The sequence below is a fragment of the Clinocottus analis genome, unplaced genomic scaffold (genome assembly GCF_023055335.1).
Source record: "Clinocottus analis isolate CAN_PGR_092001 unplaced genomic scaffold, fCliAna1.0.p SCAF_10, whole genome shotgun sequence".
NCBI classification, from domain to species: Eukaryota; Metazoa; Chordata; class Actinopteri; order Perciformes; family Cottidae; genus Clinocottus; species Clinocottus analis.
In genome coordinates, this window is record NW_027175821.1 from 12306121 (window position 1) to 12328052 (window position 21932).

At 41.0% G+C, this 21932-nt stretch overlaps 5 protein-coding genes across 8 annotated transcripts in view; 1 reads left to right on the plus strand and 4 right to left on the minus strand.

The window, feature by feature from the left end:
* Positions 1 to 245, minus strand: part of vegfba (vascular endothelial growth factor Ba) — a 14549-nt gene extending 14304 nt beyond the window's left edge. For both annotated transcript variants that reach the window (XM_068589013.1, XM_068589004.1), the window contains exon 1: positions 1 to 245. This exon is cut by the window's left edge and continues 802 nt beyond it. The gene's annotated coding sequence lies outside the window, so the exon portion shown is untranslated.
* A 1899-nt stretch (positions 246 to 2144) lies between these two features.
* dnajc4 (DnaJ (Hsp40) homolog, subfamily C, member 4) lies at positions 2145 to 6487 on the minus strand. Its single transcript, XM_068589026.1, has 7 exons — positions 6446 to 6487; positions 5360 to 5477; positions 5146 to 5236; positions 4586 to 4764; positions 3704 to 3871; positions 3174 to 3260; positions 2145 to 3042 (listed from the first exon to the last, which is right to left on the minus strand). The coding sequence occupies exons 2-7, from the start codon at positions 5449 to 5451 to the stop codon at positions 2946 to 2948; spliced, it is 714 nt and encodes a 237-aa protein (XP_068445127.1). The 5' UTR covers positions 5452 to 5477; positions 6446 to 6487; the 3' UTR covers positions 2145 to 2945.
* Positions 5921 to 11271, plus strand: nudt22 (nudix (nucleoside diphosphate linked moiety X)-type motif 22). Of its 2 annotated transcripts, XM_068588992.1 has the most exons (8): positions 5921 to 5991; positions 7897 to 8025; positions 8785 to 9466; positions 9536 to 9655; positions 10282 to 10379; positions 10478 to 10571; positions 10724 to 10896; positions 11195 to 11271. In XM_068588992.1, exons 2-7 carry the CDS (start codon positions 7940 to 7942, stop codon positions 10871 to 10873), a joined length of 1230 nt encoding a protein of 409 aa, XP_068445093.1. In that variant the 5' UTR covers positions 5921 to 5991; positions 7897 to 7939; the 3' UTR covers positions 10874 to 10896; positions 11195 to 11271. The 2 variants fall into 2 exon arrangements, with proteins under 2 accessions (XP_068445093.1, XP_068445085.1); XM_068588984.1 differs by lacking the exon at positions 11195 to 11271 and having other exon boundaries at positions 10724 to 10982.
* si:ch211-107m4.1 (heterogeneous nuclear ribonucleoprotein U-like protein 2) lies at positions 10461 to 15635 on the minus strand. Of its 2 annotated transcripts, none has more exons than XM_068588972.1 (11): positions 15011 to 15635; positions 14561 to 14637; positions 14208 to 14450; positions 13961 to 14073; positions 13537 to 13803; positions 12985 to 13107; positions 12765 to 12866; positions 12408 to 12573; positions 11686 to 11916; positions 11552 to 11604; positions 10461 to 11262 (listed from the first exon to the last, which is right to left on the minus strand). In XM_068588972.1, exons 1-11 carry the CDS (start codon positions 15502 to 15504, stop codon positions 11188 to 11190), a joined length of 1944 nt encoding a protein of 647 aa, XP_068445073.1. In that variant the 5' UTR covers positions 15505 to 15635; the 3' UTR covers positions 10461 to 11187. The 2 variants fall into 2 exon arrangements, with proteins under 2 accessions (XP_068445073.1, XP_068445064.1); XM_068588963.1 differs by having other exon boundaries at positions 14561 to 14667.
* An 836-nt stretch (positions 15636 to 16471) lies between these two features.
* Positions 16472 to 21063, minus strand: zgc:153018 (Transmembrane protein 179-like). The gene is made up of 4 exons (XM_068595854.1): positions 20557 to 21063; positions 19519 to 19656; positions 19265 to 19343; positions 16472 to 18651 (listed from the first exon to the last, which is right to left on the minus strand). Exons 1-4 carry the CDS (start codon positions 20877 to 20879, stop codon positions 18454 to 18456), a joined length of 738 nt encoding a protein of 245 aa, XP_068451955.1. The 5' UTR covers positions 20880 to 21063; the 3' UTR covers positions 16472 to 18453.
* Positions 21064 to 21932: the final 869 nt, after the last annotated feature.

A 21932-nucleotide genomic window follows, 5' to 3' on the forward strand; every position in this document is an offset into this window, starting at 1 on the left:
AATATGACCTTCCCTTTTTTTTTATCCTCTTCTGAATATAAATATGACATCCTCCACTGACATGGCAGCACAGCTACAACCGAGCCGGAGCAGCAGGGTAGTCCGCAGACAGACAGAGAGGTCTGGAGTGGTGTCTTCTCTTCATTACTTGTTGTGATCGGTTTCCTCGTTTCCTTTGCCCTTGAGACGCACGCAGCGTAACCATTGCGCTGCCAACTTTTTCCAAACGGGACAGGCAGACTGAATACAGGTGCAGCGTCTCTACTGGTCCCAACATAAGGGGGTTGAGGGGGCCTTTAGGGGCCCCTTGCAAGTGGGGAACAGGGCCGTAGCTGCCAATGAGGACAATGAGGTCATGTCCTCGGTTTTATCGCTGCATTTATTTTTTTTTGTCGTTGGTCAAGGGCTTGTATTCTCCAAATGATTCTGGTCGGGAAACATCGGAAATAATAAATAATAGGTTGAACAATTAGTGAGTCCATTCACAGAAAATTGATCTGCAACTTTTGATAATTGCTAAATCATTTCAGTCGTCTTTTAAGGAAAAAGTGGCACAAATTGACTGGTACTCAAATTCTTCTGCAGTGATCACCTTAAATATTCTCAGAAGATTCTGCTAATATACAAACAATTTCCTAGGACGTTTACTGGCATGGGCCATGTAATTATAACACATGTAAGTCTCATTTTAGAAGAAAGAAGATGGTTTGATATTGAGCTATTGCAGGTATTTCTAACAGCTACGACCCTGGAGAGAAAATATAATAAAGTTTGCATTATATTTTAAAACTCTAAATATGAACACAATAAATATTACCTTTACCTACCAACTTATTTCATCAAAACTCATTGAAAATATTTGTATTGGGACAGAATTATATCCAAATAAAGCAGTGTGGTGTAAAAGTCTGAGGTTCACTTTTCTATCAATGATTTATTTTCCACTCCATATTATGACCTACCGTTTTCTAAATGATAAATAAGAGGGCATGTCTAGCACACAGAGTAATATTCAGAGCAGGATCTGACACGCTGCATATTCAGCTCATTAAACTAAAGAGACAATTAAAGCTGTCTTCACAACTAGTTTCCCTGTGTGTGTGTGTGTGTGTGTGTGTATTTGTGTGTGAGACATGCCAGAATCGCAGTCATTATAGTGTGTTTGGGTTATGACAGGGCACTCACACGCCACATGAGGGTGTGAGGGTGTCTGTAAGCTATGCTGGGATGCGTTATCTCCAGCTGAAGTCTCAGGACAAGGGCCGCTGGTGACAAGAACACAGAGAAGGAAAAAGGCAATATCTCTCCTAAAAACATACTTCACATGGTAGTCTGTACGGTAGTTTCAGAAATTTACTTGGGCATGTATTTTTAATCTACAACTAGAAACCCAGCCTTTTTCCATGATGTCAGCAGCAAACAAATGTTGTGCACCCAGGATGTTCTTATGAATCGTTTCATAACAGAAATCATGTGAAAGTAAATATGCAAATAAACATGCTGTGTATTGCATTGGTAAAGTTTGTTTCCCAGTTAATCAAATCCGCAGCTCCAAATGGGAGATTTAAGGTTTAGAACGGCTGTTCGAATACACTTTAAAAGAGCATAATGGGAAAAAAAGACTTGTGAATTCTGATGTAGGGCAGATCAATGATTATCTAAATATTATCTGTCTACAATGGTACGGACTCGTCCGTGTGGTTGCTCATTGAAAGGCGTCTGTCTGCATCTGGATGTCTGAGTCTCTTGCTAACTCTTCAGAGGAAATCTTTTTCACTGTCAAAAGATATCGCTGTTGTGGTTGCTTGACTTTCACTGTTCCTTTTCCAAAGATAATCTAACATTTATTGATATGAAAACACAAACAAGTCGACAAACAATGTCCTGTATCACAAAACCAGAGCCAAAGCATAAGTGAATAAGACACAACAAAGAGAAGTAATGATTGATAAAAGTTGATCTTTTAATCATTTCCCTCTGACATCCCTTAAACGAAATAGGTAAGGCAACCATGTCTAATATTGAAAAACTGAGAGGACCGGTCGTAAGTGCTGAAATAACCGATGTACTTCATTCCATTTCATGCAAACATTTTCATCGTCTTATTTTTAACACAATAGTTGGACTATATTCATTTACTTTTTAAGACAAATTACTGATCTCCTTCTTCTCTGACTCCACTTGGAACTACCTGATGACCTTTTAGGCATTTTGTTGCATTTCTACAGTGACACACCGGGTCAACAGAGGGATCAATGAGGAGTTGGATGGCCCCGTCCCAAGATCCATAACCGGGAAAAGTAAACAGGCATTAAAGCACGTTTCAACCCCTTTTGCGTGACAAACTGTTATTGCCAAAAAGCTTGACTCGTACGTGTTACGCTTCACCCCTGAACAGCCTCATCAAACCTAAGAGGACATTACGAAAAAGTCCTCGCGTGCAAACTAATATATGATTTTAATCAACACAAGTCTTGTTGAACACATTGGGACTGATGAGCAGTGTTTCGTCTCAACTAGATCTGGCGTTACTTCACAGTTATCTGTGAGCCTCACCAAGACGGCAAAGAGGCTGAGGACCATAGCGGTTGTGTCCCTGTGAGTTCATTAGAGGCAGTTTAAACATGTGTTAATTATGGTTCTTGAGGACACACACAGTAGCCGGATCCTTTTGACCATCACATCACTTCAAATATAAGTAAAAGTTTCAACAGACCAGGTCCAGTCTGATAAAGAAACCCATGTATGACCAGAGGAAAACCTCCCACATAACATCCTTGTTCTGTGTGTCTTCCACGTCCTCATCATCACAACTGAGGACAAACACGTCAGCATGTTTCCTTTAAATAAATAAACTTTAAAATCCTAAAACAAGTACCACATCCAGCCTCACGTCTTGCTGGCAGTTTGATCTCCATCGTCACTGAGCACAGTTGGAGACTCTCCTATTTTTTGTCTCCATCGTTGCGGATCTTGTATTTCTCCAAAAACTCTGCATGTTTCTGCCGCAGTATTTCCGTCTGTTTCTTAAAACCGTTGGCCCTGAGAAACAGCACAGGAGACACATTTACTCTCACAAAACCCAAACAAATGTACTGCTACAACCCAAATGTGTCATCAACCAGAAGAAAAAACATTTATTTAAAAAAACAAAACAAAGTGTGTGCTTTCACCTGGCCCGCTCTTTGGATTCATTATAAATTTCACTAATGACTCGATCTTTCTCGTCCATGAAGTTATTGTGAACTTCTTCCAGTTTCCTGAGAGTCGGAGAAACACTTCAGTTAGGACTCTACTTGCAGAATAACTTTGCTAAACCTAAAAACTTGTCGCTCAGCACGCAAGCTGCGTGCTCAGTTGCCTTTACGAGTTTGTACAGCTGTTATAACAACTCGGCAGATCACAAAGAAGCAAAATTCCCGCAAACAAAAGTGGCACAGATTCTCAGTGTGAAAACAAACACAAGGTCACATGCCGTAAGGTTGTGCCAACACACATGGCACAGAGACATGTGCACAAACAAGCCCATTCATCTGGATGTGAACGTGCAGTGAGGAAAGTCAGGAAGTATGATGGATGGATGGCAGTAAGAAGTTTGATATAAGGTTGTATAGTATGGATATTGTTGTCTTTCAAACATTCATCTTTTAAATGCGTTGTGGTTTCCTTTTAAAAGTATCTTCATTGTGTGCCGGTTTTGTACCTGAAGAAGACTAGATGGGCTCCGATGCTGAGCACCATGGTCATAAAGCAGTAGCCCACCATGCGAAAGTTTCTCCTCCTCCTCTTCTGCCACTCCTCTGCTGTCATCTGTTGTGCTTGAGACTGGCGAAACTGCTCCCAGTAACGAAAGCTCTCCTGGGTATCAGTACTGATGGAGAAGTCGTTCAAGAAGAAGTGTTAAAAGCAGTCCTAACTGAATTGTTACCGAGTCTGGCGGATAGTTAAGGAGCAAATTTACATCAAATTGTGAGGGACAAGAAACCGTTTCTAGATCGAATTCTTCCACTTGGCTGTGGAGCAGTAAACTCTCACTGACTTGTTTTTTTCCCCCGAAGACTTGAGATGTTAAGTCTCAAGTGGTTAACCAAATATAAAAATAATTTTAACAATAAAAATCCACAACCCAAAACACACAATCTGCTAAAGATTGGTTTATGCTTCATGCAAAAACAATGTCAAAAGCACAGTAACTATACTTGTGCAAAAGGTTGAAAATAACCCAACACTTCAAACTATGTAGCACTTCCAGAAAGAATTATCTATAAATATAAATGTAAATATCTGGTCAGTAACGGCATGGGTAGTTTTCCTCCTTTGGGAAGGTACAGAGAATCATTCTTCATTCAGCTTTGCTGCAGCACTTGAGGTTTCAGGCTTCACAAAAACAGCGTGGCCAATGAGAGTGTTACAAAAAATATCCCACAAAACCACAGTGTTGAAGTTGAAACTTTATGTCTACTTGACACAAAAGACCATCCGTCAATCGTCTCTTCGCCCTGACATGTTACATAGTAAGCAAGAAGGTCAGGTTACGTAAGATGAAAGGGCCACCTAAAACTGAGAGATTGCATTATGTCTTCACCTGGCTTTGTAGCTGGTGTTTGTGGAGGTAGCTCTGAAGGCCTGGCCACCACTGTATTGATGTCTTTTTAAGTCATACTCCTTCCTACTTGAATATTTGCTCAGCACTCGGTAGGCCTCGTTCAGCTCCACGAACAGGCTGTGCAGTGCTGGGTTGGATGGGTCACTGTCTGGGTGCAGCTGCATCATGAATGGATCAGTTACAGTAATGAGATCTAAACTAAACCAAACAATTAACCAAAAGATGTATTTTGCTGCAAACATGTACTAATTGAGACAAGTATACATATACATTCATCAACACCCATACATTTTTCTCTATTACACAAATGCATTAAAATGTATGTTTGTACATACAACCGGTTGAGTGAGCTCACCCCTCAATTACACCGGAGCCAGAAGGTAAATACACATGCACATCCTTATTTACACCGGGAGCCACAACATGAAAACAAATAGTCAGGAAGCTCACTGTGGGAACAGTTACAAAGTAGAAACTAAGCTGTGGAAGGCTGCCCTCAAGTGGCGATTCATTTCCTTGTTAAGAAAATAGTAACTTACCTTTTTGGATTTGTTAAAAAATGCATTTTTTATTTCTTCCAAGGAGGCGTCAGATTTGACTCCCAGGAGATCGTAGTAGTTCACAGCTTTTCTGAGGTTGAGAAAGCATAGAACTCAAAAACAAACCAAAATCAAAGCAGAGAGACACACTACGATGTGTTCAGTAATCTGACTCAGTTCAACACATGCACAGAATATGCATATCAAAGTCTACCTGTGTGCATAGCTCTGAGAGAGCAGACGCAGCCCGCTCTTACAGCACCAAAGACAACTCTGACAAAGACGCAGCTGAGCCTCCAACTGCATGATGGAAAATGTTCCACAAAGATTACCTGTGGAGATATTAAAACTGTTTCTAGTAATTATTAACCTCTAAGTGGGCAGACTCCAGACACAGGCCTCACAGCATATTACAAATATAGGTGTTGCACTTTGAATATCTAAATCTACTTCAATATGAACATAGTATTTATTCATTTAACGTTTGCATGTATTCAAAAAGGACGAAACCCAAAACGCGAGGCAGTATGCTTTACAAAAATATAAAAATATTTTCTAAACTTTTATAGATTAGATTGTATTGTCTAACTGGCCTTTACCGATGAGCAATATGTGAAATTAGCCTATAAGTAATCTATGGGAAATGTAATTGTAAGGTAATGTATATGTGTATTACACTTGAAACCCCATTGATACCAGTTCAGGTAAAAAATAAAGAGGTTAAAGTTGCTTCTAAGACAAACTTCCTGTTTTTACTTTTCAGAGAGTTTCCATTCAAAATCATACAGTCAGCAACTTCCCCCTCATGTGGACACGTGACGTGACTAAAGACAACAACTGGACGAGGTGAGTAAATATCTTTGAGGACTAAAGTCAATCAAACGACACTAAAAGCGGGGATCTTTCTTATCATCTCTACTTCGTAACATTGTGCAACTTCGTATCGGGCAATGTTACCCAAAACAATCAAAGATAGTTTCATAACAATACTTTGAATTAAAAAGTACGGCTTTGGTGACTTTCATTAGCTACACCACCACCCACAGACTAATGCAGTTTGCACGCGTCTCGTTATCTGAACTAAACGGTCAAATAAAGAGCAAACTGCGCTGCGGGGTTTCCGGTGGGGACACTTTGTTCCTCCTCGTTAGCTGAGAGCTAAAGCTAGTCCCGGGTTAGCTGTCCGTGCTATTGTTAGCTTGCTAATTTATTATCTAACTTAGTGGTGTTTATGTTCAAATATGGAGAAAGCACATTGAACAATGCAATGGAGCTGGAACCAAACAAAGCAGTGACATACCTGCAGGACTTCGTAGGACTAGATGTCCTGTGGGCCCCTTACATAAACTCAGCCGCTTCAAGCTAGCGACAATAAAACCGGAAAACAGGAAATATACCCTTCAAAATAAAGCTTTATTTTCACCACGACAGGCTGAGCATACAGGGACATGTCGTACCTTTTCGTAAAATATAATACTATTAACTTTTGACACGACCTATACCATATATCTAACGCTATATATTGTTAAGTGTTATTTACGTAGATAAACTGTAATTGCACTTTATTTGTCAGAATGACATTTCCTGTACAGTATTTACTTTGAACTGTGATTCATATGTTTGTAGCCAGTAGACTGCTCTTCCAAGGCATTGTCCAGGAGTCTTATCTTGGTTTTGACCGGAAGTTATTGTTGGTTCTCGGCAGCTTGACACACAACAACAAACACGCCCCATACGCGCGTTTCCCAGGATTTAACCCTGTTGTTGCCGTATTCACCTACAAAGGTGAATTACATGATTTATTCATCGGACCATTGTAACTTGTACGGGTTTTAAAATACACGTAATAATGTATATTCAACACAGCTGTCAGTCCTGTATTTCTGACAATGAACCTACCGATATGTTGTTTGGACTCTTGGTCACTGGATGGTGATAATGAACACATTATGCCCTCTGAGAAACTACACATGGCTTATCTTTGCATTGCATACGCTTCCACATAGAAAGGTAAGATACAAAGTACTTTTGTGCCCAATCTTAACATAATATAATAGTAATACCAGTTTAGCAACGTTACAGTAAAATACTGTGTTATTGTTGCATAATAGCTTGTAAATTTGTACTTCAGTAGTTGTGTCTGTGTTCAGTTGCTGGATAAACTGACTATAGTCCGTCTCTAAAGTTAATCAGTGAACAGTCGAAACAGTTTACAACATGAACTCAAGTAACTCAAACAAAATGAATCCGTAAAGCTGTGATGAATGAGAAACTCTACACGAGCCTGTGAACGGATGTTACTCTAACATGAGCATGACATGAGTCAAATTAAATAAATAGAAAGTATTTGGGAGCACAGTCTCACCGTTTTAACAATATATTTTTTACCGCTTTTTGCTGAAGTTGTCTTAACATGTAGCTCATGACAACATGAAATATTACGAATGAAAAACAAGAAACAAGATTAATCGTACATTGTCTTTCTTTCATAATGCTGTCCAGAAGAACACAAACTGATTTATCACTGGCTGGCTTGTTATAAAGCAATCAACACAATGACTAATGCTGCCGAGCATTTAATCTCTAAATGTGTGTTTGTGTGTTCTTGGTGTGTCTGTTTGTGTATAGGGAGTGGAGGGTGAGGCCTGAAAAAGGTCTTCTTGACATCGGCATAGTTATTCACCGCAGTTAATAGGTTTCCGATTTAGCTCTTGTTAACAGTTTGTTTTTTTTCCTCTGAAACGTTAACAGTTGAAAACAGGTACAGAGACTTGACAATCGCCGATGAGAGACGATGGACCCTGACGTGTCAGTGCTGCTGCACTGTGCTGCCTGGAGGGGCCTGCTGCAGTCTCAAGTACAAGTGGAGCTCTCTGAAAGGTAGAAACATCAACAAGGCTTCTTCAATGTGTTAAAACCACAGAATTATATAATTACAAGGCCTTTCTACCTCAAACACGTATGGCTTAAACATGTGACATAGATAGTAGGATTTAGGATTCATTTTTAAAGAATTACATTGTCAGCCACAGTAGGCCTGTAATACTACCATTGTCAGACAATATATTGTCCCAAAAAATAACAAAAACAAACAAAATGATTGTCTTTTGAAGACTATTTTATGCCACTGCTATAATTACATAATATTGCAAGTATGCCATTTCAAAGAGCAAAATGCTTCTGAAGAATATTCAGACATTTGAATGTGAAATAAATTATTTAAAAACTCTAAATATTATAACTACACAATACAATCACTTGAATGGACTCTTGAGCTCTGTTCACAAAATTGCACTTAAATATTAAACAATGGACACAGGAGTATAAAGAGTCATTAATTACTTAACAGGAAATATGCTGCCAATAAGTCCCTCAATGGTTAATAAGAAGTAACAACATATAAGTTAGATGAAGTAAAAACAACACACCTCTCTCATTTTGTTCAAACCAAAAATCTTCCCACACCGGAGCTGTGGACGATAATGTGAATATCATGGGACATTCTCAATGCTAGGAACGTTTTCTTTTATGGGATTTGTTGATAAGATATATAGAACAACACCAGCCTTGTCTTTACATCAGTCAGACATTGCACAACATGTTACTAACCTGAAACTTGCTGTCTCTTCGTCTTCCCAGATTCAACAGGCAGACAGATCCGTCCCTGGAGCATCAAATAGAGGAGGTGTGGAGAAAGAGGGTGTCCGAGGAGCCGTGGCTTTTCAACGGATCCAAGTTCAGACTGCACTCTTTCTGCTTGGCTTCATCATCCTATGTTTCTTCTGAACACTCACCCTGCACTCATCAGCGCCAAATGCCCCTCTCAGACAGTGCAAAGCAACAGGAAGGGGAATTTAAACACAGCAGACAGAGGAGGGAGGAGACTGTGGCCATCAATGATTCTCTGCATGATGCTGTTCAGAGCCGTTTGGACAAAAGAAACAGACCTGTGAGTCATGGAGAACATGAAGATCATGGATTGTCACAAGCGTCCTCCATTGACGGTGAAACTAAGAGCATCACGGCTGAACATCCTTCCAAGAACACAGATGATCAGGGGACAGCAACGCTCCTCACTCTGAGACTTGGCCTCACCTGCTACAAAGATTATCTGGGAACAAACTGGTCGTGTCGTGTGGCAGAGCTTCGTCAGCGTGGAGAGGTGCAGTTCGGGGATCCTCTAGCGCTGCTGGCTCAGCCTCTGGGTGTGGGTGGCGTCCTTTGTACGGACGACGGTCAGGTGGTGTTGATCCGGAGGAGCCAGAGGGTGGCAGAGGCAGCGGAGCTCTTGGACATCCCCGGAGGTCACCCAGAGCCAAAGGTAAAGATATTAAAGGGAATGAGGTGTCATTAAATATATGTTATTCACACTGTCGCTGCACCCCTCCAGGTGGTGTGTGAGCGTCTGGGCCAGCTTGTGTGTGAGGAGCAGATCAGTGTGGACATGATGCAGCAGAGGCCCGTCGTCTCGGAGCTGTTCTCGTCTGTGTGCGCCGAGATCAGAGATGAGGTGGGAGGGAGAAAAAAAGTCAACTCTCAACTTGATAGCTCATGTCGAGTTGATGTTCAGTGTCAGTTTCATGATTAAAGGTGCAGTGCGCAGGATCTGGTGGCATTGATCAGTGAGGTAGCAAATGGCAACAAACTGAGACTTTTCCCGTGAGCCATGTGTGTAGGAGAAGGCTGGTGCCCGATGTGAAAACATAAAAACGTGAATGTCCCCTCCTTCAGCCAGTGTTTGGTTTGTCCGTTCTGAACTACTCTAGAAAAATGGTGGTCGGCTCCGTGAAGAGGATCTTCAAATCACTTTACTAACCGTCCACAATATGTTCAGAAAAAGGCATACATTCTCACATTTGTTAATCAATTAATTCCTTATTACAATGTCAACTGGTTCAGCACGGGTTTGAGCAGGTTTAATATCTTGAGCAGGTAAAAGACAAACTCAAATGAGAAAAAATAACAGTTTTCAAAGAAAATGAACTCTGGTGAAAGTTTATATTTTACCTTAGTGATTGTTGAATATTCACATTTTTCAATATATTGAAGAGCCCATCCAGCATTTTAGGAAAACTTAGCAATGATAGAGAAAATCTACCATATTCTCTTTAGAAACATTCTTCATCTCGTCTGCAGGTGAATATTCCTCTGAGCTCCCTCGGAGAGCCGGTCCTGATGGGTGTAGCTCTGAATCACACCAGCGCTGGCAGACCAAGTGCTGAGTTTTACGTCAGGTTCTCATTCCCTCACTTTTAACTTTATATGATCGAAGTTGACTTAAAAACCTTTACAAAAATATAATGTAGAGTCTCTGTTATTGGTATGTCCTCAGCTGCTCGTTGACATCTGATGAAGTCAGAAAATTGTACTTGAAAGGCGGCGCAGAGGCCAGTGAGTCCACAGACATTATTTTTCTTGGCAGAACGGTGAGTGGGCCCAAGTTACAGATGTTTAAATGTCTAAATAGCAACTAAGGAATGTGCTTTCTTGTTTTTGCAGTTGCATTAGAAGCAGAGTACGGTGTATAAAAAAGATGAAGATACACAAGACTGCGTTTCGTTGTCCCTTCATTTTGTAGGAGGTGTTGCAGCTGGACCGAAGCAGCCCTCTATGGTCGGAGCTGTGTCCCTCAGCTAAAGGAGCCGTGCTGCTTTATCAGACAGTGAAGCCAGACAGTGAGCGAGGCCAGAGCACACGGCACGACACAACAGAAGATACATCCAGATGATCAAACGGACACAAACATAAAGAGTTGAGGAATTTATTACTCTGTGACTTTGAAAACTGGTGTTCACATAATTCTGTGTATTTTTATCATTTGTAAACTGTGCAGTAAAAACATGATTGAATTAATAAAATATTTTGAATAAAAATCCATTAAAGTGATGTAGTTGTTGCCGGAAAAAATATTAAATACTACAACAGTGATTATCTTTGATTGGTCAAAGCAGCGATATTTGTATACTGTATTTCTTTATAGTGTTCGTTTAGTAAATGACATCAGTAGAATGATTGTCCCTGTAAACACAGATTTCTGTTTCTTCACCAGTAACCTTCATATCTGCTGTAACCCACGTCTCTGTAGTAGCAGCCTGGATCCTGATGAGGGGCACTCCACTGAAATGTAAATCACATAAAAAGACAATAAGATTTGGTTTAAAGAGAAAACTTACTGTGGCTGTTAGGTAATTGGAATCTTTCAGCGGTTTAAGTGGCAGCTACATGTTGACAGAGATCTGACTGGTCAGATTCAGCTGAAACGCAGCTAACCCAAACAAGACGATGAGGTTCAAGAGACCAAAACCTCTTCAGCCTTAAAGTCCAACTCAGCTAAAGGACAAAGCAAAACCCCCAAATTATGTCAGTGAGTTTATTGAGTCGGATTTCAAAGTTCAAGAACACTCACGTATCTTGGCTGCTGCCTCCATGGCTGCGTGTAGAGTCTTCGGTCTTTCCACCCTACAAAGACCATAAAGAGATCAACTAATATCTTAAAAGATCAAGTCTCCCAACACGTTGCCCCTCATTTCTCACACTGACCATGACGTCCAGTCCACTGGACCCTTTGTGAGGGTGGAGGGCCGTGAGGGTAGGGTCTTATCTTGTGATGTCGGGTTTTCTTCTTTTCCTGTTGGGAGACGATGGGGGGCAGCAGTCGCCGAGCCTCATCGGTGTACTCCTGCAGGAGCGTCTGTGCCTGCTCCTGAGGCAGCTCGACGTACTGCACCTCCTCCAGCAAGTTGCTGTGCTGCTCTGGAAGACTAAAGCTCACTGGAGATGAGAGGGCCAGTTTCAGTTATAGAACATGGAAACACATGCATGAGATGTTCAGTCTGTATTGGACCGTGCATAGGACTGTGCTGGCTCTGGTTTACCAGTCAGCATTTCCAGAGACTCCAGTCTGGAGTGGAGTTTCAAACACGTCAAGCCTGATTTAAGACCTCTCACCGGCTGCCCACCTGACTTAAGTTTTACAGCAATTCAAATAGAATATTAATCAAATAAAAAATAAACTATCACCTATGTTAACGTAGTGAATTACATGGTCCTTTCCTCTGGTTTCTCTCCGTGGGGAGTGGATTAAATGACTCCCAAAAAGACAAGATGATGTTTAAATGTTAATATCAATAAATTAAAAAGTTTCTATCCCTAATAGAAATGCCGTTCAGTTTACCTGCTACAACCAGTTTAACCCACATTTATGTCCCAAATGATCTTCTTGACTAACTGAGATGTTACACTTCCTATAAAACAAGTCACACCTTGGAGTTTGAGCAGGGCGGTCTCAGGGATCTGCTCCCCGTTCATCTGGTGTTGAGACAGTCGTCTATTCCACTCGTCAGCCGAAGGAAAAATCACCACCACCCGACGCCTGAAGCCTGTGAACAGCTGCAGCTTGTAATGCCGTGCAGAGAAGAGGATGTTGCACTAGAAAGAGAGAATTGAAAAAGAGAATATCTTAAGAGAGCTGAGTGGGTGGAATGCAAGTACCATTACACCCAAGCATGTTTCATTTCTTAAATTAATAATTCATTCCACATGACTGAAATAAGTCAATAATCAGTCACTTAAAAGATGATTTCAGAGTTAAAGTGATGTGTTTAGAAGTGAAGAGTTACCTGGTCGAGGATGTAGTTGCCGGGAGTCTGAGCAGCCACCTTGATCAAATCAGTGAGACACTGAGAGGCCTGCTGCACCCGGCTGGTCCTCTGTCCATCACTCTACACACAGACACACACACACACACGTCAAACATTTCTGGATCAGTTGGTCAGAAGTTGAACACCATCTTTGAATATGAATATAAGCACAAGATTAAAGACTGGAGTTTTGACTGACACTCATACATGCGAGGAGCTCCTCAGTGCCCAGCAGCTTGTACTGCTTCTCAGGGTGCTGCTTCATGTGAGTCCTGGCCCAGTGGCTCTTCCCAGAGCCAGGAAGACCAACCATCAACAACACCTAGAGGGAGGGGGAGAACAAATCAAAAAGGCAAAACCTTGTAATGAATACTTTTATTTACGTTCTGAAAATAAGTTATTTATTCACGGCATGGCTCTAGGCATGGCAATGTCTTTCTGTTGGACCATAAACAACAAAACTTTCCACCACAGGGATACAGGGCTGTCCTTGTGTAAAAGAAAATTCTCAGTCGACGAACACAATTTTAGCGACTAATCGATTAGTTCATTAAATCTACAGATCTGTAAAACTGAGTTTCTCCGCAAAGAATAATTCAAAAGGCACCCAACCAAAACAACCCATTAGGTGACTAATCAATTAAGAGGGGTCAGCCCCATAGGGAAAAAACACCTTGTGATAATGTGAATTCTGATTCAGCCGTTTCATTATACAAATTAAAATACTTTGGATGGATAATTCTTGTCCCACCTCACACTGTGCTCTCGAGGAGGGAGGCAATGTGGTGCGCACCATCATCTGAGCGGAGAGAGCTGCCAGCTGTGTGAACTCTGGAGGACCAGGATACCAGGGAGGAGCAGTGGGGTGCAGGAGGACTCGGATTGAACAGCTCCGACAGAGGACGTGAGGAAACAGAGGTCGACACAGCAGCACAGAGGCTTCCAGGGAAAAAGCTTCACCCATGACGTGACCGTTCTTATAGAAAGAGAGTTCAACAGACCCGTCTGTGGAGAAGGACTATCGATGTGTAAACAGGACACACAAACACACACAGAAAATAGAAATGTCTTCAAATTTACCAACATAGATCTTGGTGTGGCAAGTCAACAGCAAGACATGAATAATATCAAAGAATCCAAATAAAGGAAGAGCTGATAGGAAATGTGTTACTTACAGCATAGCAGCCAATGATATCTCCCACTGAGAGGAGTTCTCCAAACGCTTCCTCCTTCCCACCTGACACTTTCTTACCGCGCCCATCATAAGCAAAAGAGAGGTCATCTTCACCTGGTATGAGACGGTAAGATAGCCACAGGGAAAAGAAAAAGGCACATTAACCACAATAAACCTATTTTAAAAAGTGCCTCTGTTCAAATTGATTCTTAAAATAAAATAAACCAAATGATGAATTTAGTTCTTACCCAGTAGTAGAGAGGTGTTGGCCAGAGACCAGCCCACTCTCAGGCCACAAGGATCCATGTCATCTTGTTCTTCCAGTTGTGTAGTCAACAACTTCCTCTCCAGCCTTACTTCAAATCCCACCTTGCCCTGCAGCACCCCGTGGGTGAGCCTGCATCCTGACCACAGCGAGGGGACTCGGGACCAGAACCGCGGCTGGCCACATGTGCCATCAGGACCCACCTCAAAGTGCAGGTGACTGTCATCTGTGCAGACAACCGAATGTGAGGGATCCAACAAGTGTATTATAGTTGTAATCAATTTAACACAATTAAGTTTGTTTCATGTTTGTGGTGTGCGTTGTCCAAAGACTTACGTGGATTTAGTCTGACTTTATCTTCAGCTTCCTTCTCCGTCTCTTCTCTGTCCTCTGGAGGTTGTGTTGATTTGGTTCTGGTTTGAGGTGAGAAAGAGACCCATGTGCTGCATCAAAACATAAACTGTTCCTCAAGAGATGTTTAAAGCCCAAGTTTACGATATTTTCAATATTTGAATCCAAACCCTGTCAAAATGTTTAATTCCCATATGGCCTCATCTGCGTATTCAGACATATGCAGGCATTGGTGCAACAAAAAGATATACTTTGGTGACTTTGGTGAGAAGCTCGTAACATGTATATTCAAACATAAAGCTTTATCCTCACGTCTATACATAAAAGCTACAAATAAGTAAGAGCTTATTTGTAGAAATATATGAAATATGAGAAACATATGAGGGTTCTGGACTGGGAGTCTTAAATGTTAGCTGACAATCTCTCTCGTGTTACCTTTTGTATCGCACCTCCTCTTTGAACTCGTAGAAAGATCTTCCTCTGCCCATCTCCTCGTGAGCTCTGCTGTCTTTCCTCGGATCCTCCGCACCTCCCTGCTGCATTTCAGCGTCTCTTTCCCCCGCTTGGTCCACTGGTGAACCCGCTGAAACGCTCTCCGGGCCACGCTGGGGTGATGGCAGCCTGCGGGCAGTCTCTGTCTGTGTGGCGCTGTCTGTGCGGTCCGCTTTCCATCGCTCAGTAACGCCGGCTCCTGTCGGCGGCAATAAGGACCTGTCGTCCGTTGACTCCGCCGGTGCTGTCGGTGTCAGTGAGCTGTCGTTGTGTAGTTTCCCCTCTCCGTCGCCGTGTTTCGCACCGTGTCCTGCCTCTAACGCGGACCACAGCCTCCCCAGCAGCTCAGCCTTCAGCCCCTTGTTGTCCAACCCGAGCTCTTCCAGTCTGGACCGCAGCTCGAGCACTTTTAACTTTTTAATGTCCGTTAGCTTCATTGTTACCGAGAGAGGACAAATGCAGCTGTCTTCTTGTTCCAGTTGTGGAAAAAACGGACTTAAAGTAAACTTCCAAAGTAAATTGTAACGAAGAGCTGCGGTTTGGAGCAAAACATCAGTTCACTTGTTCAATATGGTGCCCTGGTTTACAATTGGCTCTTTTTTTCTTCTTCCTTCTATACTTCGGTAGACTAGAGACCCGCAGGAGGTTTTGCTGCCACACAATGGTCAAGAAGAGTACTACATCTGGTGGTGAAACATGGATGATCCACATTTTGTTAGGCTTTATCCATCTATTCTCCGCTATGCACTCCAATTCAGTAACTTACAACAGTGAACACAATAACAACATGTATTGTTCAGCAGAGGTGGAAATAAAACGATCATTTAATTGAGTAAAAGTATCAATAACACACTGTGGTAGAAATTCTGCATCCAAAATCAAATTCTCGTATTATCAGGCAAATGTACTATCAAAAGTAAAAGAAGTTAGGTGTTTTACTTTTACGCATGATTTTTTGAAATTACTATCACCGGTACAGCAATGTATATGTTGCATTTTACTGCTGTAGATTGAGGCCGTGGTCATTTTAAGTCATTTATATACTGTTGTTGTGTAGTTTAATCTATACAACTAGGCATCATATTCATCATGTTTGTATCGTCAAGTTCCTGTTTGATTCATTGGGGCTTTTTAAATAGCTTATCTATATTAAGTAGTATGATCATTAGTTTAATTTTGTGGATGTGAGAAGGTAAAGATATTAATAACATTTGTAAATTAAAAGGTGTGAACTTACTTATCAATCTTTTTGACATGATGTACTCTGTTTACTTTTTGTATATTTATAGGCAGGTTTTTTCTTATCACGAGATATAAAGTGAGTCACAGCCGGCATTATAGGATTACATTCTCCACTTAAAACACAACAGCAAACACATCAGTCAGTATTGTTGTATTTGGATGTTCATTTGTATGCGAGTTGAGACATTATTATGATGGGCAGCTTTTGATTTTCGAGAAACAAGACAAAAGCAAAAACACTACATGAATGCGCACAAAAAGGTAGAAGAAACCTTTCAGTTATAATACAAAACATTTCATATATTACAATTAATCTCAAACGACATTACTGTCTCGTCTCTCTTTACTTCAGATTTCTTGCTCCGCTGTCTGTGTGTCATTACAACCACTTGGCTCCATGATAGTAGGAGGGAAGTTTAACGTTCAATCATTCGTTTTAAAAACTCAAGAAAGTCAGTAACTTCTTTCCTCATCACTTCAATCTCCTGGGCTCAGCACAAATCTCTCTCAGTATGAAAACTACCACAGATTCTCGAGGTATTTACCTCCTAATTACAATCTGCATACTCTACAAGTATCATTTGAGACGATTTGACCGCTTCATTAACGCTCTGAGTGCGGTTGCTTCAAGACAAACAGCATCATGAGAAAATCTTCACAAGAAGAGAGATGGTCAGCAGTGATTTTTCCATTACACAACAGTGCATTCGGGTCGTGCTCACACAGTGAGCCTGGTACTTGGTGGCTCAGTCACTCTCTCACCACATGCTTCACAATAAAAGCGCCTCAGTGCTACATTTGAATTTAACACTCAGAACAGTCAACAAAGTGAATTCTCCCTGATGAGGACACAACTGTGCAAAATGTCATTCACCAACAGAAAAGTATGTGTAACAACCATGCACATTAAATATATTCCAAACAGAACCAAAAGAAAAACACTGCGTAGTTCCTTGTGAAGTCATTGAGGGACATGAATAAACTGTAATGCATTAATTCACAAAGTCACCCTCATATGACAAGAATGACTATCAGCTTCTAAATAACACTGTAGTTGCTAGATGACTGAATACATAATGCATCTGTCTTTTTTATTGTGTAAAATCTCTTTTGATCCAGGACAGAGCTGAGGTTAGTCCCAGTTAGTGGCTCTCATGTATCACCATTACGTTGGAGCTTAAAATATATTAAAATCCCGCACAGCTTTGAAAAAAAACAGTAGCTTGTTACCAACACTTAGTGCTGTTCAAAGGGTATTTCTAGAATAATTTAGTCCCTTTTAACCATATTGATTAACTCACATTCAGTCTGCAGCATGATAATACATGTTTTCAGAGTGAATCCAAACAAAGAAATGTAGCTGGAAATGACAGATGTTCTGATTTAAATTTTGCGCTGTTTTTCATTGACATTTGTCTCATTTCCGCACAAAAAATAAGCTAAGAGATAGGTAATGCTGCATTCATGTAATTTCAGCGGATTGTGGAGAACAGGAAAACCTTCACACAGCATTCACGCATTATTCCAAACTATAAGCCATAGTTAGCTTCTTTTGTTGTGTTAAATATTTGAAGCGGTTCATCAACAAATGCTTTAACTATTGTTGCTTTCCGGCTATAAATGGGTTAAAATCTGAATACTTAAGGATTTGGGAAATTGTTTATGATCATTCAGAAAAACAGATGCTCAGTTCTGTTACTCATATGTAATGAATACAAGAGGCCCAACTCTAAGTTGTCATGCTTCAGTGAAACAGGTCCGACTGTGATGGGAGTAAAATGTAAAGTAAGTTATTTTGGCCCAGCTCAGATGACCTCATGTCATTACATAATGTAGTCTGACCGCTTTGTGGATGGTAAAAATAAACGTGTCAGTGCTCTCTGTAGAGAAATTATATAACGGAGACACTGCTTCTCAATGACTTAAAGCATTTCTTTGGCATTTCTACACTGATATTTCTTCACACATATCAGCTGACATATAAGCGCATACCAATTATCGACCAGGCTCTTATTATATCGGATTATGAATTATATCAAAATAGAAACATACAGCTCTGCCCATATTCTACATGCAGTCTAAAACTGAATTTAGACAGCAGAGTTCATGGTAAAGTTGTTTATCACTACCTCATACTCTCTTAGCTAAACAAAGATGGTGGGTGTTGCAGGAGGATGTGGAGGTGTGGGGGAGCCGCTGTCAGATGGACTGTGTCTCAGCAGCAGCTCCTTCTCTCGGGGACGACACGGCCCGCTGATGTGCTGGCTGTGAGAGTGGTAGAGACGCAGGAAGGCCAGTATGGACTGAGTCAGCCACAGAGCAGTCACACCCCACAGGGACGCCTGAGGACCAAACAGGCTTAATGAAGCTTACAGTGAAACTCATATAACTTAGCGTTCTTTGCAGGAGCCGGAAAAAACATCAACATCCTTGGAAGAAAACAACGGAAAAAGTCTCACAAAACTCAGTGTTGATGAGATTGACACAGCAATAAAGGACTTATCTTCCAAAAAAGGGAACAGAAATATGAATGAGCATACATTCTGTAAATTATTGTCTAAATTATCATTTACTGCTTGCTGCACTTTACTAAAATATGTACTACTTTACAATTGCTTTTCGGAAAAACTGCCAATGCCAACTTCCGTCTTCAACCTTGATTGCAAATGTTTTTGCCATACATTGCATCAGCTCTATATCGACCCACATAGTGAAGGCAGAAGATTGGTTGGATACTAGCTAATTATTATCATGCAATGTGGTAGTCGATAGGTGCACAGAATATCCCAGTATCATGTTTCCGCATTTTAGAACTACAAATAAAGGAAAACCCCTGTTGGAAAATACTATGTCTAGTTGAAGGGATGTGTTGAAGAGTGAAACTTCAGCTATCTGTTGTACATTTATGTGTGTGTGTGTGTGTGTGTGTGTGTGTGTGTGTGTGTGTGTTCATACCTGTGCCAGACTGAGCTCTGTGTAGAAAGAGGAGGTGTTCACATCCAGGTAAAGCGGGACAGACTGTGACTCTGCACAACTGAAAAGAAACAAACAAAAACAGATGAGACTCAGAATTTAAGTTGAGTTGTTTTTCGAGGTTTGTAAATCAGAATTTTCAGGACAAGAGACTTTTAGTTTTGGACGCATTCTTGACTGAAAGATTTCCATGTGAAATGTCAACATATAGCATGTTCCACCACCAGATGCTGTACCTGAATGGCTTTATGTTGTGATTCGTCACGGTGTCACACCAGGAGACGAGTCCCAGAGACAAGATAACACTGGCGCCTCCAGACAGGAAGAGCACACAAACACTCAGCAGCACCGTCAGGAAGGACGAAAACAGGGTGCTGAGCAGAAACACACATACAGACAACTATCAGACATATGGTACGATTACAATTAACATACATTAAACGCTATGTGTAGGGTACGTAGACACATCCAATAGAGCTGAAATAATAGTTTGTTAAAAAATAATTAACTGACTTTTTTAAATGACTGAAAAATCATTGATCCCTTTTCTGCTTTTTAATAAGATGTAACATAGGATGGTGAAATGAATTGGTTTTGGTTTTGGACTGTTGTCCTGAAGACAGCATCTTGGTCTCTAAGAAATATTGATGTGTACTATAACAGCTGGGATCGGCTCCAGCGCCACGCGACCCTAAACAGGATAAGCGGTTCGGATAATGGACTTTGTAACAATTTGTCTATTACATTTTTTATTTCATGGACAAAGAGATTAATCATACCCACGCTTAAACTGGAATGAGTAAATGGATACAAGTATTCTCACCTTTTTTGTTTACATCCCTGCATCTATACTTTTCGACTATAAGTAAGCATCTGTATAATGACAATAATGCATTTACACATATATACTGAATATATTAGAAAGGTTCTGCATTCAACATCTTACTAAAGTAAAGGCATTAATTGAGTATACACAAAGGCCCTTTTCAGAAAGTATACAGTATCCAATGAGCGTTACTAGATTATACCTAATGATGCGAAATTTGTAACTATTAATATTGCACCTGCGAAAAAGGTGGAGCTGATGCCAATTACTTTATGGACTGCTGGATAGCTCAACTTATATATATTTTTCTTTTATGAAGCTTCAAAATAATAGTGGAACATATTTGCCTCAAAAAAGTCATTATAAGGTACCATCAAATCGAAATAGTCCAATCCAGAGCACTACAAGTGTATAACAGACGTGTAACCAGTTGTCTGTGTCCACTCACTCGTCGTGCCGTCCGTGCAGGTACAAGAGGCTCCTCCAGCCCTGCGCGGCACCGTACAGCACCGTGAAAATACCGACGAAGGTGGCGAACTGGCAGGCTGCCGGTGGGCCCCACTGCTGCACCACCAGGTGAGAGACGGCTCCCGGTTGTCCCGTCAGCTCCTCCCGGTCGTCTGTCCTCCAATAGCCGGTGGAGAAGAGCGCGCAGCGGCCTTTGAACGCAGAGCCGTTGAGAGCCATGGGGACGACCACCAGCAGGCCCGCCGCGATGGAGAGCGCGTGAGCCGCGCAGTGGGCCAGCAACAGCCGCCGGTCCAGCTCCATGTTACAAGTCAAACTGCAACTTAACGGTAAAAGTCATACGTTGATAAAATAGATGTATTAATGTCAGCACATGCCCGTATGTTTTCCATGTAACGGTTCCCCGTGGTGGAGGAAAGTAAAGAGATCAGGGCGGGGACCGAGTCATGGCTTCTCGTTCAGCCGTTACAGAACGCCCCTCTCAGAGAGCACGAAAAGAAGCAGGGGTCTCACTCCTCCGGAAAAACAAAAGACAACAACACCATTCATCAACATTAAAGTCAAAATAATGATTCCTGTAATATATACTTCCGTTTATAACTTACATAAAAGGAATATGAGCCAGTAATCGCTAAATCAATGTAAATGTAGTGTAGTAAATGTAGTGGCGTCATTAAGATTACATGTAATGGCAGTAGCATGATACATACAAATAAGGCTCAAGTGATATTTAATTTAGTTAACATACGAGCCACTCCAAAAAGAAAATGGAAACCAATTAGTATGTATGTTTAATCCAAAAAAGCGTTGTGACAATATAAGTTAAATATAAGTAAATATTTCTTACATTTGAAAGAAAAAAGGAATCTAGGAAACGTATGATTTAGTTTGTATGCTTCAAATTAATTATGAACCAAGATGTAATGCACCAAAACAATACAAACAAATAATGCTGTGGCAATAGTTGGCAAAGTGGGCTAAAAAAACTATATTCCTACTCTTTCTATTCATACTATAAAATACGCATCCAACTCATCTTTCACATAAACGATCATTGATGCTAGACATTTCAGCAGTGACGTAGTGACGTCGATCTGACGTCTGTTTTTACCAACTGGCCTCTTCTTATCAGCTGTATGACCTCTTTGATGAAGGGGTTGACTAATGACTTTAATCAAGTCATTATGTGTTTATTTTGGTCAATAGAAACCTTACACTGTTACTTTTCCTGATCCTGAATCTCAAAGTCATGTTGTTTTTTATTACACACACAGATATTCTAAAATTCTGGGACATATGAGTTAAATGTTTTGCAGTTAAATAAGCTGTAGGTTAGAGAGGACCAGTGCTGTTAAT

What these genes read in the sequence shown, in the direction of transcription:
- nudt22 (XM_068588992.1), top strand. Translation starts at nt 7,940, where the DNA reads ATGGACCCTGACGTGTCAGTGCTGCTGCACTGTGCTGCCTGGAGGGGC. An exon ending in CAAGTGGAGCTCTCTGAAAG is followed by an intron (nt 8,026 to 8,784) that starts GTAGAAACATCA and finishes TCGTCTTCCCAG; the next exon opens with ATTCAACAGGCAGACAGATC. An exon ending in TTATTTTTCTTGGCAGAACG is followed by an intron (nt 10,572 to 10,723) that starts GTGAGTGGGCCC and finishes TTCATTTTGTAG; the next exon opens with GAGGTGTTGCAGCTGGACCG.
- zgc:153018 (XM_068595854.1), bottom strand. Translation starts at nt 20,879, where the DNA reads ATGGAGCTGGACCGGCGGCTGTTGCTGGCCCACTGCGCGGCTCACGCG. An exon ending in CTGCACGGACGGCACGACGA is followed by an intron (nt 19,657 to 20,556) that starts GTGAGTGGACAC and finishes GTTTCTGCTCAG; the next exon opens with CACCCTGTTTTCGTCCTTCC. An exon ending in CACAACATAAAGCCATTCAG is followed by an intron (nt 19,344 to 19,518) that starts GTACAGCATCTG and finishes GTTTCTTTTCAG; the next exon opens with TTGTGCAGAGTCACAGTCTG.
- dnajc4 (XM_068589026.1), bottom strand. Translation starts at nt 5,451, where the DNA reads ATGCAGTTGGAGGCTCAGCTGCGTCTTTGTCAGAGTTGTCTTTGGTGC. An exon ending in TCTCAGAGCTATGCACACAG is followed by an intron (nt 5,237 to 5,359) that starts GTAGACTTTGAT and finishes TCTCAACCTCAG; the next exon opens with AAAAGCTGTGAACTACTACG. An exon ending in AACACCAGCTACAAAGCCAG is followed by an intron (nt 3,872 to 4,585) that starts GTGAAGACATAA and finishes CTTCTCCATCAG; the next exon opens with TACTGATACCCAGGAGAGCT.
- si:ch211-107m4.1 (XM_068588963.1), bottom strand. Translation starts at nt 15,504, where the DNA reads ATGAAGCTAACGGACATTAAAAAGTTAAAAGTGCTCGAGCTGCGGTCC. An exon ending in ATATCATTGGCTGCTATGCT is followed by an intron (nt 13,804 to 13,960) that starts GTAAGTAACACA and finishes ACACATCGATAG; the next exon opens with TCCTTCTCCACAGACGGGTC. An exon ending in GCAACTACATCCTCGACCAG is followed by an intron (nt 12,574 to 12,764) that starts GTAACTCTTCAC and finishes CTCTCTTTCTAG; the next exon opens with TGCAACATCCTCTTCTCTGC.